At 31.0% G+C, this 18,688-nt stretch overlaps 2 protein-coding genes across 2 annotated transcripts; one reads left to right on the top strand and one right to left on the bottom strand.

Annotated features, from left to right (window-relative positions):
- Positions 1–361: 361 nt before the first annotated feature.
- Positions 362–5,776, bottom strand: LOC145611716 (uncharacterized). The gene is made up of 9 exons (XM_081667069.1): positions 4,890–5,776; positions 4,241–4,333; positions 3,314–3,418; positions 3,066–3,200; positions 2,886–2,975; positions 2,620–2,748; positions 1,486–1,668; positions 1,208–1,324; positions 362–851 (listed from the first exon to the last, which is right to left on the bottom strand). Exons 1-9 carry the CDS (start codon positions 5,163–5,165, stop codon positions 669–671), a joined length of 1,311 nt encoding a protein of 436 aa, XP_081523195.1. The 5' UTR covers positions 5,166–5,776; the 3' UTR covers positions 362–668.
- Positions 5,777–7,411: 1,635 nt separating this feature from the next.
- LOC145611891 (ethylene-responsive transcription factor WIN1-like) lies at positions 7,412–8,964 on the top strand. The gene is made up of 2 exons (XM_081667274.1): positions 7,412–7,572; positions 8,259–8,964. Exons 1-2 carry the CDS (start codon positions 7,493–7,495, stop codon positions 8,860–8,862), a joined length of 684 nt encoding a protein of 227 aa, XP_081523400.1. The 5' UTR covers positions 7,412–7,492; the 3' UTR covers positions 8,863–8,964.
- The last annotated feature ends 9,724 nt before the right edge of the window (positions 8,965–18,688 follow it).

Below are 18,688 nucleotides of genomic sequence, written 5' to 3'. Positions count from 1 at the left end.
TCTCACACGTACACATTTGAATCCCATCAAGTAATTTTTTTTTAATATTTGGTATATGTCACTAGGGCAGTTGCAAACTTGCAGTACTTTGCATTTGGATGTATTTCTTTGCACCTATGCAGAGAATTAGGAAGAATTGGTTGAGAAAACTTCATTATTGGACTCACTGACTTGTGCATTTAACATAAAGAAAGACAAGCTGTAAAGGCCACTAGGCTGGTCTAGATGGGTTGAGCCAGGTCACACAGGCAGGTGAGGATGGTGGTTGGAGATGGGGGACCGAACCACGATGCAGCTAGGCTAGGCAGGTTACGGATCAATATTACTCGTGTAGTGGTGTATGCATTAAACAGGCCACTATAATGGTCCACCTATTTCTTTATGAACTTATGTAGATTAGTTAACGAGTGACGGGCTTGAAGAAATGAACTCAAGCTAACTCAGAATTAATAAAATGACTAATATCTCTAAGTCTGCCCCTATTACATATTTACATACAATCCACAAGTCCACAACATATAAAAAGATGAAAGAAAATGAAAGCTTATCATGCAGGAGAAATCACTGCTGTCTTGTAAAAATGGTGCTCAGCTGATGTCTGTCTGATACTCTGATCGAAAAAGGAATTCAAGCAGCAGGTGAAGCTGTTTACCTTGTGTACAAGGTAATTAATCTACAGAAACACGGTGGGTAGAGGTGTCAGGAATGATGTCTTGTGCTTTCTGAAGAAGAAGTTCGATGTCAACTTTGGGATAGTGTTGTAGAAGATACAAGTTGGCTGCAAAATCGCCCTTAAGCAATATACTCTTCATGTGTATTAGCATTGCACAGTATATGCGTAAAAGCATGTCCTGGGTGAAAAGGAAGCAACATTCTAGTTAAGTAGGGTTGTTCGTGGTATTGGGACAGGAAGTGTAAACCCATATCAAACACCCCCACCCCCTCTCACACACAGCACCCACGCACTGACACACACACCTCCCCTTTTATATGCCCCTAAACCTTTCTCTAAATTTCCTTCGGTCGCAGAACTAACACCTCTAGTGTAGATACAATGATTTTCAAGAACAATCTTTCTCCTTTTAGGTGTATTGATGTGCAAAGGAAGAGAAAATATCTCCAGCCAAGGGATACTGGGATGAAAGTTCAAATTTGGCGTGTCATACTACAGTCCTTGAGAATGTAATTAAACAGAGAGACTACACACCTGAACACCGGAAGGATGGCTTAAAAGTGAGTCCCATATTCTCAAAATGGTATTGAATTGAAATTCCTGAGTCAATAGCAATGTGATCCATCTGAATGCATAAAATTGTGGATTAACCTGAACAATCAACAGCTAAAATTCAGTCTAAGATGCCATGTTGGTTATTCGACTCAAATACACACCCAATTGGATTGAAGTAAAGCTCTAGATTTCCTCTAGAAAGCAAATTTTTGCAGCTTCTTTATTACTTCTTTTTGTTATCTATCAGAATAACTTACCTTGGTTGTAAATTCAAGATGCTGCCAGAGCTCTTCATCGTTGACTTTTAGCATCTCTTGGAGTCTCGATAGGGTCGAGTGGATTCCCACAGAGCTATTATTGTCTAACTGTTGGCAAAAGTGATCTACTGAATCACTCAATAGTCGAACAAAGCAACTGAAACTATCAGCTTCTGCATTGGCCTGCACAATATGATATCAATTCAGAAAAATTTGAGCTTCACCGGAAAAACAGAAAGACAATCAAGAGGTAAAAGGGAAAACCACATCAACCATTCAATTAGTCATTCATTCATATTAAGAACTCAAAATGTCCCTAATAGATGTATATCTGTACTAAAATCTATATACTTATATGGTCTTTTTAACCTCTTATGGCAAAGAGAGTTTTAACCCTATCTTAGCCAATCTCAACAGAGTAGCAACTCTACCGAACCCCTTCTAACTGATACAAGTCTAGTGACTCACTCTTTAGACATTCAAGTTTCAACAAATAGTAGTAGTTGATTAATATCAAGTAATAGAGCTAGAAATGAAAATTACTAACAAGGCGGATTATAAGGATGGGGGCATGGGGATACAAAATAATTGGCCACACTCATATCAAGACTTAGGCAACAAACCTACACAATAACAGATCCTAGTCTACTAATCCAAATACCATGGGGCTACAAAATAATTGTCACATTCGTATCAAGAATTAGACAGCAAAACCTACACAATAACTGATCCTAGTCGGCTAATCCCAGTACTATGGGGCAACAAAATAATTATCACACTCATTTTATCAAGAATTAGACAACAAAATCTACACGATAACAGACCCTAGTTGACTAATTGGAGTACCAAAAACACCACATCCTGAATTGTCCACATTTTACCATCAAGGCCATAAAGCTGGCTGACACTAGTCGGCCAAATATTATCCTACTATTTGATATTGCATCCTGGATTCCAATGTTTTAAGTATGGACGCTTTCACTGGTAAAATATTTTACATAAGCCTTTGCACAAGCATGGTAAGAATCTTCCAAGCATGGTATTTGCATCAAAGCTAATGATAGGGTCTCCATTTTGCATCAAAGAATGTTAACAGCAAATCTAAATTGAAAAGAAAAGTAAGCATGTTCTTACAGCATTTTCCTCGACAGGATCAGTACTAAATACATAGTATATTGGTGCCAAAATCTCATTCATCCCTTGGACATAAAGAGTTGTAGGATTGAGCTTAGCGAATAAAAGAAGTATATTCCTCATTGATACCTGAATTAATATAAACAAATCAGCAAAAAAGAAGTATTATTGGCACATATACACCCGAACATATGTGGTACTTGCAATCATGGTTCATGACAGGGTTTTCTAAAATCATAAAGAAAAGAGGAGGACGTGGCTCATACCTTCTTTTTCTGGCCTGGTGATGTAAAAAACTTCAAATCTGGGTGTGTACGTTGCAGATCTCGGTCAATTTGCTCTGCAATCTCTGTGAACTGAAAGCATACAAGTTGTTGAAATTATAAAGCAATACAGGCATACAGCCAAGAATAAGTATAATAGTCAAATTTAAGAAGGAAAGATACCTCAAAATATTTTTGCCAGGCGCTAGTTTCACCAAGGCTAAGTGGATGATCTTCATCAGATACATCATGCCGTCTAAGTGGCCCATCACCATGCTCACCTGAACTTGAAGTTTCTTCTCCACTTGAAAGTTGTAACTGCCTACATAAAACAAAATTGTTAGATTATTACATTAATGCCGCAAAATTAAACTTATTGATATAATCTTGCAATATTTGAACTTTCAACAAAGTTAAAACTCTGATCTTACAGGACTTAGCAAATATTCTTCTTTGAGCTTTGAATATTTTACACGATTCTCATTCAACACTTTCTGCCACGAATCTCTGGAAGGAGGTAGATAACCCAAGAGAAGCTGCTAGCAACAGATAACAGTATGAGGGATTTTGACACTTACATCACAAGAATTACCAAAAATACAAAAAAACAGCTCATTACCAAATATTTAAAATATTAGAAACTCAGTTTAGACCCAAAAAAAAAAAAAAAAAAAATAAAATGGTAAAGAAGTTTTAACAAGAAACTCCACAATTTGTCAGTAATAATTTATTCAAACTTATTGAAGATCCAACCAATCGACACCAAAAAACACTATTCAGAAATATCCTTGTTGGCTTGTAGCAGATGTAATGAACATACTTTAAGATAGTTTGAAATTATCCAGTCCAGTGCCAAAACTTAGTTTAATTACAGCAGCAATCCACCATGTATGATGCCCTTAACAAGAGCCTATGGAGTTCAAAATGTTACATGTATACAACCAAACCCCTAAATTTGCCAATTAAGAAGTCATAAGTTATACTACGTAAGTAACATGAAAAGGTAAATTCGAGTTATGTCTAGTGATTGATAAGTAGGTATCTATGTCTTCAAAACTATTATTAGAATATTAGCAAAAGCACATCCCGTGATTTTCTCTTACTAAATGCATGCTCATCTTCCATGACACTATTTGATAGAGAGGTAAGTGAGTTCGAACTACCAATGCTTATTGCTTAAACAAGAACAACCAAAATATGGAGCTGCTCAAGCAGCAAACGACATACTTAGAAGTTATATCTACCATTAAAATGAGAACTTATTCGATTTAAGCTCAAACAGATTAGCCTATCGTGCGAGCACTCAGTAGTAAGCAACAACAAACAAAAAAACCTATTAGCTTTTCTAAAACTCTAACCTTCCAAGTAGTTGCACGAAGACTTCCACCATTTGGTATCCCAGTACTAGCAATCCTTTGCAATTTTTCCAAATTAATCTCCTCTTGAATCAACTATCCATCAAACACAGCAAAAACCTCAATCAACCAAATCAATTATACATCAATCAAAACCCAAAACCAACCCATTTGAGATTCCAATTACAAATTTAAGTAAGCCTTCAACATTACTCAAATGTAACAAAACCAATCAAGATCACAAATTCACAATTAAGATCCTACACCCGGTTGCACGTCATGCTCCCGGTTACATGTTCATTTCATTACACCTGAAATCCCCTTTATCAAACAATACATGATAGAATATCAATGATGTCTTGGCCTAGTGTTAAAACGCCCATGTACGATAATTCATAGGTTCAAATCTCCCGGGCCTTCGCCTCTCCTCATTTAAAAAATCTAATTTGTAATTCCGCTCATTCAATCAATCAATCAAAGTCTTAATCCCATAAGTAGAGTCGGCTACATAAACCAAAAGCGATTATAAAAATCACTCATTGAATAACAACTAAACCAACCCTTCATAACAATTTAAACAACAAATTAAAGCAAGAATCCTTCAATTCTACAAAAAAAAAAATTCAGAAAACCCTAATTGTCATTTCCTTACCTCATACTCAAGATCAGACCTTTTTTCATCCTCTTCCCCAAAATTCCTCAAATTAGGACAAAACCCATCTTTAGGGACCCGGGTTGGAACCCTAACCACTTCCCATTCCTCTTCAATTGGTTCAATTGAACCTTCATTGGACCATCCGGACCCAAGAGGGTGCAATATTTCGAGCTCCTCACCCAATTCTAACCCGGGTTCGGACCTTAAGGTTCCAGGATGGTCTGATGACACATTAAGAGGTGACTCGGAGAGATTAAGCTTTTTTCTAAGCATGGTCTGAAAAAGGAGTTTGTGGGCATGAAAGAGGAGAGAGAAAGATGGGTTCTTGGGATTTTTTTGCAATCCATGACTTGGTTTCTTGATCCTGTGGCTCTATGAAGAAAGGTAGGTTTTTCTGTTATACTTATCGTTGAATGGTAGGAGGAAATAGATAAATTTTCAATATACTTCGTAAAAGTAAATCACAAATTATATTGCTTTTTTTTTAAAAAAAATTATTTTTTGTAGAGAGCGTTATTAGAAAACTACGTATATGATGTAAACGAGATTTAATCTAAGACTTTGAACATTCGTATTCTGTTATAAATACTTCGTATAATTCTAAACGCATGGAAGAAATAATAACTGATAAAACTAATACAAGTATAGAATTAATATGCCACATTCAATTTGTGATTTAAGGAGCCCTATCATCTCTCTCAAACAAAAGGAGTTGGGATAGATTTGCATATGCTTTTGCCTTTCTTGAAGAGATTTTGTGCAGATCACCTACTTTTTAACTACATCAGATTGTTGTACTTGGTGAATGGTGACTGTATGTGCTATAAGCCTATAAGCCCAAGTACTATATACATATAAGAACAATATTTACTGATAGTATCAAAGATTTACCTACTTACTCGTATTATGTAATTTTACGAAAAATTTCATGTACCAATTCATGAAGAAATAAATGAATAATGCACACATAAATACACATCATCTTTAATTATTGTTGATTCTTACTCCACCCTCTATATAAGGAGAGCTTATTATATACACCCGGGTGTACCGTACACCCATAAGTGTTTTGTTCTCATTTTGATGATTATTTATAATTTAATCATCAAATGAAAAGTAAAAACTAACCTTGGGTTAGTTGGGTATATGGCACACCCGGGTGTATATAACAAATTCTACTATATAAGATGTGGATATAAATCAGAATATTTATGATTTATATATTATATCCAGTTTGATTGCGAAATTTATTTCATATTTTGGCATTCACATGAGATTTACCAACAATAATTATATTGGTGGACACGACACATATGAATTTTCACAACCATCTTTTGTGGTGAGACAAGAATATATGACTTAAATTGAAAAACGGTCTATATATACTGCCATATGAACAATTATGATCCAATCACTATATATTTTAACACAAAACTATCTTTTTCTTCAACAATAAATTTGTTTCATGTAATTGTACACTGACATCAATGCTTTAGATAGAGGACCATTTGCCCTAACAATGCTAATAAGTACCAAGATGGGACATTTGCTCAAATTCATCCATAAAGTTTGCACCTATAATATGTCTGGTTGTAATGTAACAAATTGGCTTATATCATTCTATGGAATCTCTACGGTATAAGTTTTGCCAACATCAACAAATTAATTGGCACTATATTTCATAATTGAGAGTATATATTCGTATAATACTTCGATGAAGTAATATGGCGTATAAATTATTTCTAATTCATGATTGTTACTCGCTTAATCTCAAAGTATTTGAAATGTAGTTGTTGTTGCTTGACATGTATGCTTTTAAATATCAATGAATAAGATGTAAATAAATTAGTGTATGTAAACGGGAGTAAAAAGGACAAGATCGAGCTCGTATTGCACAAATAAAATAAAATACAATTCTAGTGGCCACAAATGGGTAATTTTTTAGTGATTCTTGGTGTTCACCATGGTGTAAGGAGTATAAGACTGGACACTCAGCTCGTACACAAGATCAATGAGACGATGACCCCTTTTTCAAGCCTATAATTGCGAATTAAGGTTAATTTATTGCCAACATTATTGAGTTTGTTACAAATCTTATAATCATCTTAATATCTGAACACTTTACAAAAACACGTGCTACAATTATTTAAAGACTAAAATATAAATGTACGTACACGGTACACGTATTATTTTGTCGTATATATAATAACATAAGATTTCTTTTAAGGATGTTTGAGTGTCTATCTCCCTTTAATTTCATATTACAACTGTGCTACCACTACTACAATCGTTCATCATAATGAAATAATGAATTTTGAGCTGGAAATAAACTTCGTACGTACTATTCAACTTATTATGTTTAGGCCCTCTCCAAGTCACAATGGGACGGTCCATAGTGACTATATATTTGCATACTTTATACGCCTCATATTTTTTTTATTTATTTATTTATTTGACACACCTCATATATTATATATATAGCACGAAAATTAAAACATGTCTATAACATTATCTTTACATTTCTTTCTCACTCTCTCTTCTTTATGTATTTTTCTATCAAATTTCTCCATCAAAGTACAGAAAAGAAGTGATCGAAAGTAATGGTGCATTCCAAGAAATTCCGAGGCGTTAGGCAACGACAATGGGGATCTTGGGTATCTGAGATTCGTCATCCTTTACTGTAAGCCTAATTTTGTTTTAAGCATACTCGTAAAATATTAGGATATCCTTCTCACGTAATTATATCATACTTTTTTACTTCGGAGTACAAGCTAACTACTATTATATACAAGTACTATGTAATATATTTACTGTGACGTAGCTCATTCATCATGAAATATTGAACTATATACTATCGCATGCACATACATTCTTAATTTGTGCAATATTGCTAAAATGCTAGCTAGTTAATGATCCTCCATCTCTAATATTAATTCCTTTGTAATTGGATATGTTTCCTTTAATTAGCTAGGTAGGTTACATTTTTGGAGTGATATAAGTATACAAATAAAGTTAGAATTGTCTTCTCTTAAGATTGTATCTTAACTTATAAAAAGAAGAAAATTAGATATCTTAACTTATAAAAATAAGAAAATTAGAGATTTTGTTGTCGGTCTTTTAGGTAGGTATACATACCTATTGTTATGGTTGAACCTTTTCAATGTAAAAGACTAAACACATTGACTTTGCCAACTATGGTACCTCTAGATTAAAAGCTATCTTTCATCAATAACATGCAATATTTAATACGATTTGTTAACCAGTCGATATGTACTTTAATTTGCGTCTTAATTAAATTTTGTTACATAATCTAGTTGTCATCATATAATCATTTTTTTTCTTGCATGTGTCAATATAATGATCAAGCAAGAAGAGGGTGTGGCTTGGCACATTTGACACAGCAGAAGCAGCAGCAAAAGCGTATGACCAAGCAGCAATTTTAATGTGTGGAAGAAATGCCAAGACCAATTTTCCACTCTCTCAAAATACAAATGAATTAGAAGAGCTCAATTACAATAATAATAATAAGCTAATCAACTACAAGGGTAGTAACCCTAATAACTCCCTAAAATCATCTTCTTATACACATGAGAAGTTATCCCAAGCACTCCATGCCAAGCTTTGCAAGTCCAACAAGGTACCATCCTCGTCTCTAACCTGCCTAAGGCTCGACACTGAGAACTCTCACATTGGTGTTTGGCAAAAGCGAGCTGGTCCAAGCCCTAATTCAAAATGGGTCAAAACGGTCACATTTGAGGATAATAAAAATATCAAGGTTGGCGATGATATTGATCATGATGAATGTAACAAAGAACAAGAGGGTCAAGAAGAAAGAGAAGCTTCTCCTAGTATTGGTACATTATTTGGTAGAATTAATGATCATGATCATGTTCATGTGTTGGATGAAGAGGAAAAAGTTGCATTGCAAATGATAGAGGAGCTTCTTAATATAAATTATTGCTCTAATTAATTAAGCTAGCTAGCCTTAAATGTAATTAGGTTTGGGTCTTTTGGTTGTTGTTTAATTAGCTTGTTATATTACTCAAGATATAAATCATAGTAATATATGAAGCTAAGATAAAAATATGCAAGAAAGTACTTGCTAAGTGTGAACATCTTACATGACTATAAATTGAAGGACTAGGAATGCAAAAAAACAATGAAAATGAAAAAGAAAAAACGAAAATTGGAGCTAGGGGTACAATTATTGTACTCACTTGCATAAATAAGGCAAGTTTAAGATCGATTGGTCTTTATCAAAATGGCATGTACTAGGAAGTAACATACCCGGAGTAATAAATAATTACAGAGTACAAATTTACATGATTTTGGACTATTGGTTAGTAAATGACTTTTATTTTAACTTATTTTATGAGCGAATACAATAGTTTCTACTCCCACAACTTCACAACATTTACCTTTTACTTCTATTATTGTACCAATCATTACTTTTGTTACAGTAAAGTTTAGTAGTTTACATTAAATTATTTTAAGAAATTAAAGATTATCTCATCATTAACTTATTAGTGTTCATAGACATACTTTATATCAAAATGAGATAAATTGATGAACAAAATTTGACGTGATATTGTGTTTGAGTAGTAATTGCATGCTCTTATCCTCTAAACTATAAGGTTTCACCTCATTCCATTAACTCTATTTCTAGGTGTATCCGATAAAACTTCTTCAAAAAAAAAAAGAAGGGTGTATGTATGTGTATCCGATAAAAAGGAAGATGAATAATTAGCATGCCTTTAATTTGGGTGTTTGTTAGTTATTTGGATGTCATGAGATTTGAAGGATTTATGCTAATTGGTTATATGACTTAATATCACATCATTAATATTGCAATGACCATCAAGGTTATTTACTCATATGAATTTACCTTAAAGCATCATACCAAGATTGCAAGAAGAGTATATTTCACAATTTTCATTGTACATTCGGTAGCTAGTAGACCATGTGCCTATTCTTGGATCATGGTATCCGTGAATTATATGGATCGTGCATAGAAATGTCCGTTTTTTAGGGAATTTACTAAGAAAGATCAAGATCTGCCAAAGTGGTTAAACTTTGGGGGAAGCTATCGACTTATCAAACAATCGGTACAAATTAAACTAAGTTAGTTCATCACAACCCCTACAATATATACCTACACAAGAATGTAAAGCAAACATGCATAAAATTATGAGATATACATGTTGATCTAGTTAAGGAAATTGTGCTGCTGGGTTTGTAGAAACACGATTATCCAAATTTAGTTAAAGGCCTTGTATTAAATTCGAGGCCCAATATAATTTATAGCCTTAGAAATACAAAAAAAGATCCACAATCTACAATGCAAGCCATATGGACTAGACTTCTATTATTACAAATTTTACTGTTATGTATTAAGGGGGAAAAGGGATCCTCGTGGATTTGAATTTGTGACCTCAATGTTACAAGCAACTTATTACATCCATCAAGCATTCTACCTACTTGGTACAGTAGTATATGTAATTACGAAGTATATGTCTTAACCACGAGCAAACCTTGTACATAAACACAATACACCGGAATATTTTACCGATCACGTTACCTTATATGATTTACCTCAATAGCTTTTACTTCAAGTCTCATACACATTTATTCAATAATGTATCTTTTTTTTTTATTAATCAATCTTATGATACATATATAAAACATATACATAGGATAAAATATTAACTTATAACCACCAAATTCATCGTTTCATGAAAGTGAACCACATTGCGTTTTTAAAACAATCCTTGATTATATAAAACATTATTGTTAACAAATTACATTGACTGTCCAAACATGAAATAATATAACATCATGCACCGCAAACACACCAATGTCAATGGTGATGAATTGGTGACCCCTAGCTCATTTAATTTGCTTGATAATAAGTGACAAAATCAATAATATCTTATTTCTAAGTTTTTTGTTGCAAATTTATTACAAGTTTAAATAAATACTTTCTGCATAAGGTTATAAGGATACCCCTTCAACCATACAAAGAGCCGGTTATGATTTGCTATGAACCACTAATTATTGTGTGCTATTAAAGGTTAATTAAACATGAATGATTTGCTAATCATAAGCGAGCTAATGAAATGACAAGATTTGGATTATATATATGTAAATATGTAATGAAATTAAAAGTTGTTCAAATTCTTAAGTATGTCGTTACTCCATTTTAATTTTATCATGACCAATTTAATTAAGCTTATAGGTTTTATAAAATGATAAATCTATTATTGTGTCTTCATCTTATGTGAATCATTAAAATTATATGTGCTCATGTTAAGTAATATATTTTGCTATGATTTCAACGGATTTTGATAGGATGACCTGCATTTGGATCTTATAATTCCTATGTCAATGAGATTATAATTGGATTGTACTCTTAAGCATGTCGTCATTTTTACTCTCTTTTGAAATTATAAGAATTCTATGAGTATTTGACTAATTTTATTTTAACATTTGTTCATTATTTCAAATCCTTCCTAACTCAATGCAACTAGTATCAAAAAATTTTATACAACGTATATTAATTTAAAATAATGGACCGTCAAAATTTATAAGGGTAGAAGTTTGATCAAGATCCAAATTGATGATTTTATGCTCTCTTAATTAATCATTCACCACAAGAAAATGGAGTACATACAATCCTTAAGGCTATAAATAAAGAGCTAAAATAGGATTAGTACTCCCTTTTTTTTAAAATACTTGTTCTATTTTTCTTTTGCGGCCGTTTTTAAATACTTGCTTCATTTCCTTATTTGGAAAGATTTTATAATATTTAATTCATTTATCTCAACTAATGGGACCCAATTTATTACTTTTATATTCTCTATCCTCTATTATACCTTCCACTAACTCCACTATCTCCATATTAATACTTTCTCCAATTTCTCCTAAAACTCCGCGCATGGAGAATTGGCCAACTTGAATAAATAATTAAATGTGGAGTACAAAACTTCATTAAATCAGGCTCACGTGGAAATAATGCTTGCTTGGGCACTTGTTACAAAAGGCCACCAGGCCCAATATATAGAGTATAGACTACTAAATAAATATATCAGAGCCCAAGTGTAGGCCAATGTTTGTTGTTTTTGGTTCCTAAGTATAGTAGTTGACAACTTTTATTCAAAATAGTGTTGACAAAATTAAAATAAAATAAAAAAATAAAAAAAAACTTATACCGACCATACTTAATTTCGAGGTTATGGAATTGTGATTAATCATTTTGAAACAGAAGAAGTATTCTACTATTCTAATTAAGAGTATGTCCTCATTTATCTACAAGTATATGTTTTTTTAAACAGAGTTAGGCTAAAGTTTATTATCTTTGACTTCTGATTTTGTTATATCTTATACGTAAGCGGGATAATCTTGAATGTTGTAACGCTAGAAATAATGTTTTTTCTATAGCATAGTTGGTACTTCATAGCTAATGACGTGTATAACCGTCATTGATTATTCATTGGAAAGACCAGTATTAGAATGAAATTGAAACCTGTAATAAAACTCAAACCATTAGCGCTATTTGTCTCATTTATCTTCTATCTTTCTTTATATTAATCTAATAATGTTGATTTTAATTTCCACTCTCATGATTAATATCGTTTATGAAATTATGAGTATAGTTTAACAGTGTGTCTTGTGAGCGTTTATCCTTCCTTTCAATTACTCTTTCTACTTTTTCATTTATCTCTTTAGCTAATACAATATATGATACGGAGTATAATTTTTTTTTTTAAAAAAAAAAAAAATTGCTGGGCTTGTTTGGCATTGTTTTTTGTTTTCAGTTTTTAGTTTTTTTTTTTAGAACAAAAAACCAAAAACAGGAAACAAGAAAAAGGTGTTTCCACTTTTCTGTTGTCAGTTTTCAAAATTTTCATGATTTTAATAAGTTTGACTAATTTTTGATTCATTATATGACATATATCATATAATTTTAAAATGCAAAAAACCAAAAAATTGAAAAACACAACAATGCTAAACGAACCCTTAATTTTTTCTATTTGAATTCAACTTCCGCTTGTGTATTGTACGAGTCAAAAGACTACTTAAAATTTTGATTAACAGAAGATTTACTTATACCTACTCTATTATTATTATTTTTAACAAATCACCAGCATTTTCCCAAGCTGTGGGCTTGTGGACTGTGGGGCCTGGCCCATGTGGGGTTGGATATAATGGATATTTGGATATGCTTCCGTATATGCTCAAAAAAATTATATGTTATCTTTTTAATTTAATTTATTTTTTTTACTTTATTATATCCTTTGGTCTTATCTGGTTCTTTAATTGGGGCTTTGATGTTGAAATTATTTATTTTATATATTTATCTTTATTGGGGTATTTGGGGAAGGGGTAGATCAAGGTGTAATAAGGTTTGTGACATGGCAACCTACATCTTTGTACAATTTGTACACCAAAAAGAAAAGGGATAATTTGGATGTAATTACTTCATATACAATTGAAATACATAATTATTTTTTTGAAGGAAATTGAAATACATATTGATTGTATATAAGATAAAACTTTATAGTATTACACAAGTAGAAAAAAAATGTTAAAAATAATAAATATATATAACTAAAACGTCGTGTGAAAAACAAAGATTCACTCTCGTATTAGCAATAAAAAAAAAAATAGAATTTGAGTCACAACTCCATGCCAGCTTTTATAACTACTATGATAGGTTGATAGGTGATGATGTTGTCACTAATTTATAACAATTAAAACCGAACAAATTATACTAATCATGTAGTGGGGTAATTACAGATTGATCGTGCATAGAAGATAAGTTAAATTTTATGCTACATTGAATTATATCTAGTTTAGTCTATTAATAACTTGATTGAATAGTTGAGTAGAGTACTCGCTAATAAATAAAACTTATGAATAAAGACTATAGTTTTAAGGATCCCCGATAATATGTATCAACAAAAAGATAAATTCCTACCCCTTCAAACATATAATAATGCTCAAGAAGTCAAAAGGAAAGATGCGTCATTTGTAACATAAATAATTTGGTTAGATCGATTAATGGTGTACAGTTCATGATATACAATAATTATACCTATTTCGTGGAATCATCCAATTCATTGACCTACCTTCCTAACAATCTATTCCATCTTTTGTCATAGAGAATTTATGTCCTTGTAAAATTAATCAAGACAATCTAGATGCAAATTTTGTTGATAAAATAGTATAAGGCACATTCCAAATCAATACCAAATTACATCTAACATCTAGTATTGATTTTAAGTACAATTCAAATATGAAAAAAAAAAAAAAAACTTATAATATACGAGTAATACATACGAGTACTGTGATTTAATTAACTTGACCCAAAAACAATAACAGACTTAACCCTGAATTTCAATAGCAATATGGTCACTATCTATTTAATTTTTTTTTTACTATTGGGCCAATAATCATTATTTCATGTTATTGTTATTTTTGGTGTGAATGATATTATTGAAGTAATATTATACTGAGTAGTTCATCCTCACCTGTCTCATCATGGCACAATCTTAAATTACAAGTTGGAAAATATTATGCAATTTCAAAGTAATAATGCCTCCATGCTATAATTTTGCAAGTGGAACACAATACCTGCACTATATTGCTCTAACAAAACAATATAAGTTCCATTAATCAATATTTTAAGCATATAAAAGTATGGTGTGATTTATTCCAACTTTAAAACTCCATCTTATATATATAGTCATGTAATCTAATGATGGCGAAACATTGATTTCATCAACTATTAGAACAATTCATTTCATTTTACTGAAAAACTTTGAAACATTCTTGCAAAAAAAAGCTCAAAATCAAAGCATATTCCTCGTCAAATAAATAAATATAAATTCAATTCAGAACGTAGATCTGCATGACACACAGAATCCTCGTACGGCACACATTCATACTTAAAAATAATATAACCCTCCACTTTCAATTATTGATGTCACATACCAAATCTTGGGAAGAAATATCCTTAAAACATTATAAAATTATGAAAACAGCAGTCTTATACTTATGCTTAAGCTGAACACTCTCATAAAGTCAACATCTGCTGCCACGACATATCAAATCGAATTTTGAACAAATCTATCATTCAACCACTCTCAAAACCTTCTCTTCCTTAATCATAGAGACAATCAAAGTTCAAACTTAGATCTAGAAAAATAAAAAGGGCCAAAAAGCCAAATTTTGAAAAAAAAAATGTGGGTTAAGAGCTCAATAATAAAGATTCCTTAGTTGATCCAAGAATATACCAAGCAAATATCCGGACCTTCTTGGGTAAAGTAAAAATGTCCCTTAATAATATGCTCGTTGAGTAAAGTATAAACTTTCGTGCCTAAATAATATGCTCTTCAAATTTTCAGCATTTGAATTTTTCTTTTTATTTTTTAAATTTAAATATTTTTTTCTTCGTTGAAGATGTCACTTCCTTTGAATAAATGCCGATTTTCTTTTTTTATTTTATTAATTAAATAAAATTCTTTTTATTAGTTGGTGGGGACGAAGTCAGCATATTCTTATGCCCTTAGAATTATACCATACTTGTTTAATGAGCAAAGGACGGTGTAATTGGCTCGGCTCCGCGCGGCTCGAGCCGGTTTGTACAAGCTAAGCTGAGTTTCTTGGCGTTTATTGATTTTATTCTAGTTCAAGTAACCTAAACATATTTTCCTCTCAATAAATGACAAAAAAAATATGATTTCAATGTTATTTTTTGTACAACTTTTTGAAGTATTGCTTGGATTTGACAATACCTTTACAAATTCTTTGTATTCAATGTTGAGTTCTGAAAGCTGGAAGTTATATCAGCTGCTAAGCTAGAGTTCTGTACAAATGAGTTGCTCAAAAGACTTTTAGTCACGTTATTATGAGGCTTATTTTCAGTGTAGCTTCGGCTTCAAGCGAAGGATTAATATGGCGTGTTGGCGCGGTTACGCGAATAATGCATTTTATTTAATTTTGGCATATATTTAGAATAATTAAAATCTAGTATATTGAATACTAGGTATAATTACTTAAGGATAAATAACTTCGTATATGTTGTTTGAGGGCTTGAAATATATTATGATAGTGATATTGATTCAAAATAAGTATTAAAATACTCTGTGTATAGAAATATTAAGGGAGCGTAATTACGTTCAACTTTTATGTTTATCCGTACGAATGAGTAATATGAGTACTTAATGGAAGTTGTTGTGATATTGAAAGTCATATTTTGACTCAAGTCAGCTTTAACATTGCTGAATTCAATCGAAACGACACTTTTTTTGTTTAAAATTAATATTCACTTACTGTGATAAGTTGATAACTCTACTCTATTAGCTAATTTTTACAAATTTTAGTGTTGATCTAGAACATCTAAAATGCCCTTTTTAAAATGTAATTTATAATTTATTGGGAATCTTGGCTTTATTTTAGTTGCAACATTTCTTCACTTAGGCCCCGTTCTTTAGAGCTGCTCTGCTATGCTGAAATCTGCTATGCTCTGCTTCAATCTGCTCTGCTCTCCCTGCTTTGCTCTGCTCTGCTTAAAATTAATACTTAATATTGAATTATTATAATAATAATGTATATTTAATAATAATAATAAATAATTAATACTTAATGATAATAATACTTAATATTTAATAATAATAATAAATAAATAATATTTAATAATAATAAATATTTAATAATAATAATATATAATTAATATTTAATCATAATAATATATAATTAATATTTAATAATAATAATATTAATAATAATAATATTTAATAATATTAATATTATTATTAATAATTAATATTTAATAATAAAATTTAATGATTATAATAATAGTAATAGTAGTAGTAGTTGTTGTAGTAGTAATAATAATAATAATAATATTTAATATTTAATAAAAATAATAAATCATTACTATTATTATTATAGTATTAGTAGTAGTAGTAGTAATAATAATTGTAATAATAATAATAATAGTAATAGTAATAATAATAAAAGTAATAATAATAAAAGTAATAATAATAATATTAGTAGTAATAATAATAATAATAATGATAATAATAATAATAATAATGAAATCTGCTCTACTCTGCTCGGCTCTGCTCTACTCTGCTTCAATCTGCTCTGCTCTGCTGAAATCTGCTCTGCTCTGCCCAGAAGCTCAAAAACACAGGACCATTTATAGCGGAGTGGGTATAAAGGTGGGATTATTTAAAAATAATCCAAAGGTGGGATTATTTTTAGCGGACGGGCCAAAAGTGGGACTATTCCGGGCAATTTTTCCTATTTTAAATCAATGTTTCAAAAGGTAAACTTTCATTTATAATTTATATGCATTATACATGCATTATGTATAAGTTCTCTTGTGGGGGAATCTGGGTCGAAATTTGAAATTCATGCTGTTCTTTATTCAAATTGTCCTTTTGTCATTAGAGTTTCATAAGTTTTTGATTTTATTTTATTTTCAATATCACCCATTTACTCGTAACATTTAAACCTCATCCAAAATGTGGACCATTGAGTTCTCCTTTTTGAAAATTATAGTTAAATTAAAAAGGACTCAAAACAGCCATATGTAGGTTTTTTTTTTAACAACTATATGTAGGTTTTGGATTAAGTTCTTTGTTAAAATCTTATCAATAGCCCTAAATGACTAAATGTAATAAAAGACTATATCAAGAAATAATGTACTTATTGAGCTGTGAATAAATATAATAGATTAATAGGCAATATTGGTATTAAGAAAATATGTTCTTTTTTTTTTTTTAATAAGTGATGTCATTTAAGTCCATGCGAGATCCTTTTATTTTCGGGTATAAAAACCTGGTTGGACATGACATTGAATATGCCTTATTGTGTAATTTAACATGTACTCATATTATATATTTAATCTATTTTTATCTATAATATATTGTCATCATACGAAAAGTACAAGTCTTTTGGAGTCATACCTATATAACTTTTTCAACGCCAGATAGAATATTCTACTAATATGCTAACAACATATTATAACATGGGACATACCTAGCTAGAATAATTATATTAAATTATAGTCCTATTTACTAGTGAAACTACCCATAAACTAAGGACACAAAGAAAGTGCCCATCCATCCATGAGATGTTTGCTTTTTCAAAAGAAGTCCACAAAAGAACACTAAGAATTGCATATTTTAATAGTCCTAGCTAAAAAAAAAGTATACGTTACGAGAACAATTGCATGTATACAGCGCGAATATACGTTACATCCTCTTATTAAAATAATATCATACGGTACACATTTCAAAGGATATTCTCATCACTATACTGAAACGTCCAGACATACTACTTACACTGAAACAACAACAGATCACAAACCCATATTCTCACATTACTTTTCCATTATAATACACCTTTGCTAAGATTTGAAGACAAGCACCCCCAAATTAAGCAAATCATAACATTTTTTTAAATCATGAAGAGAAGAAGATACCATAAACACCAAAAGCATATTCCACATGGAAACTTCTTGTAACACACAAAAATTATATCACACCACTATTCCAACTAACTAAACTAACCCCATTTCAAAAACTCAAGCCAAACTACACCTTACCTTAAGCCACCTCACAAAAGCCATTCTTCTTATCTTTTTATTAATATCATTAAATTTAATTTTAATATTATTAATTTTATGCCAACCAATTTATATTTTAATTTAAATTGAAAATAGAAAGGAATAAAACCAAGAAATATACTTATAACACAAAAGCATGAAATAAAAAAATAAAGGA

Source organism: Chenopodium album, chromosome 24, assembly GCF_948465745.1.
Source record: "Chenopodium album chromosome 24, dcCheAlbu1.1, whole genome shotgun sequence".
NCBI classification, from domain to species: Eukaryota; Viridiplantae; Streptophyta; class Magnoliopsida; order Caryophyllales; family Amaranthaceae; genus Chenopodium; species Chenopodium album.
This window is presented reverse-complemented; position numbering and strand designations above follow the sequence as displayed.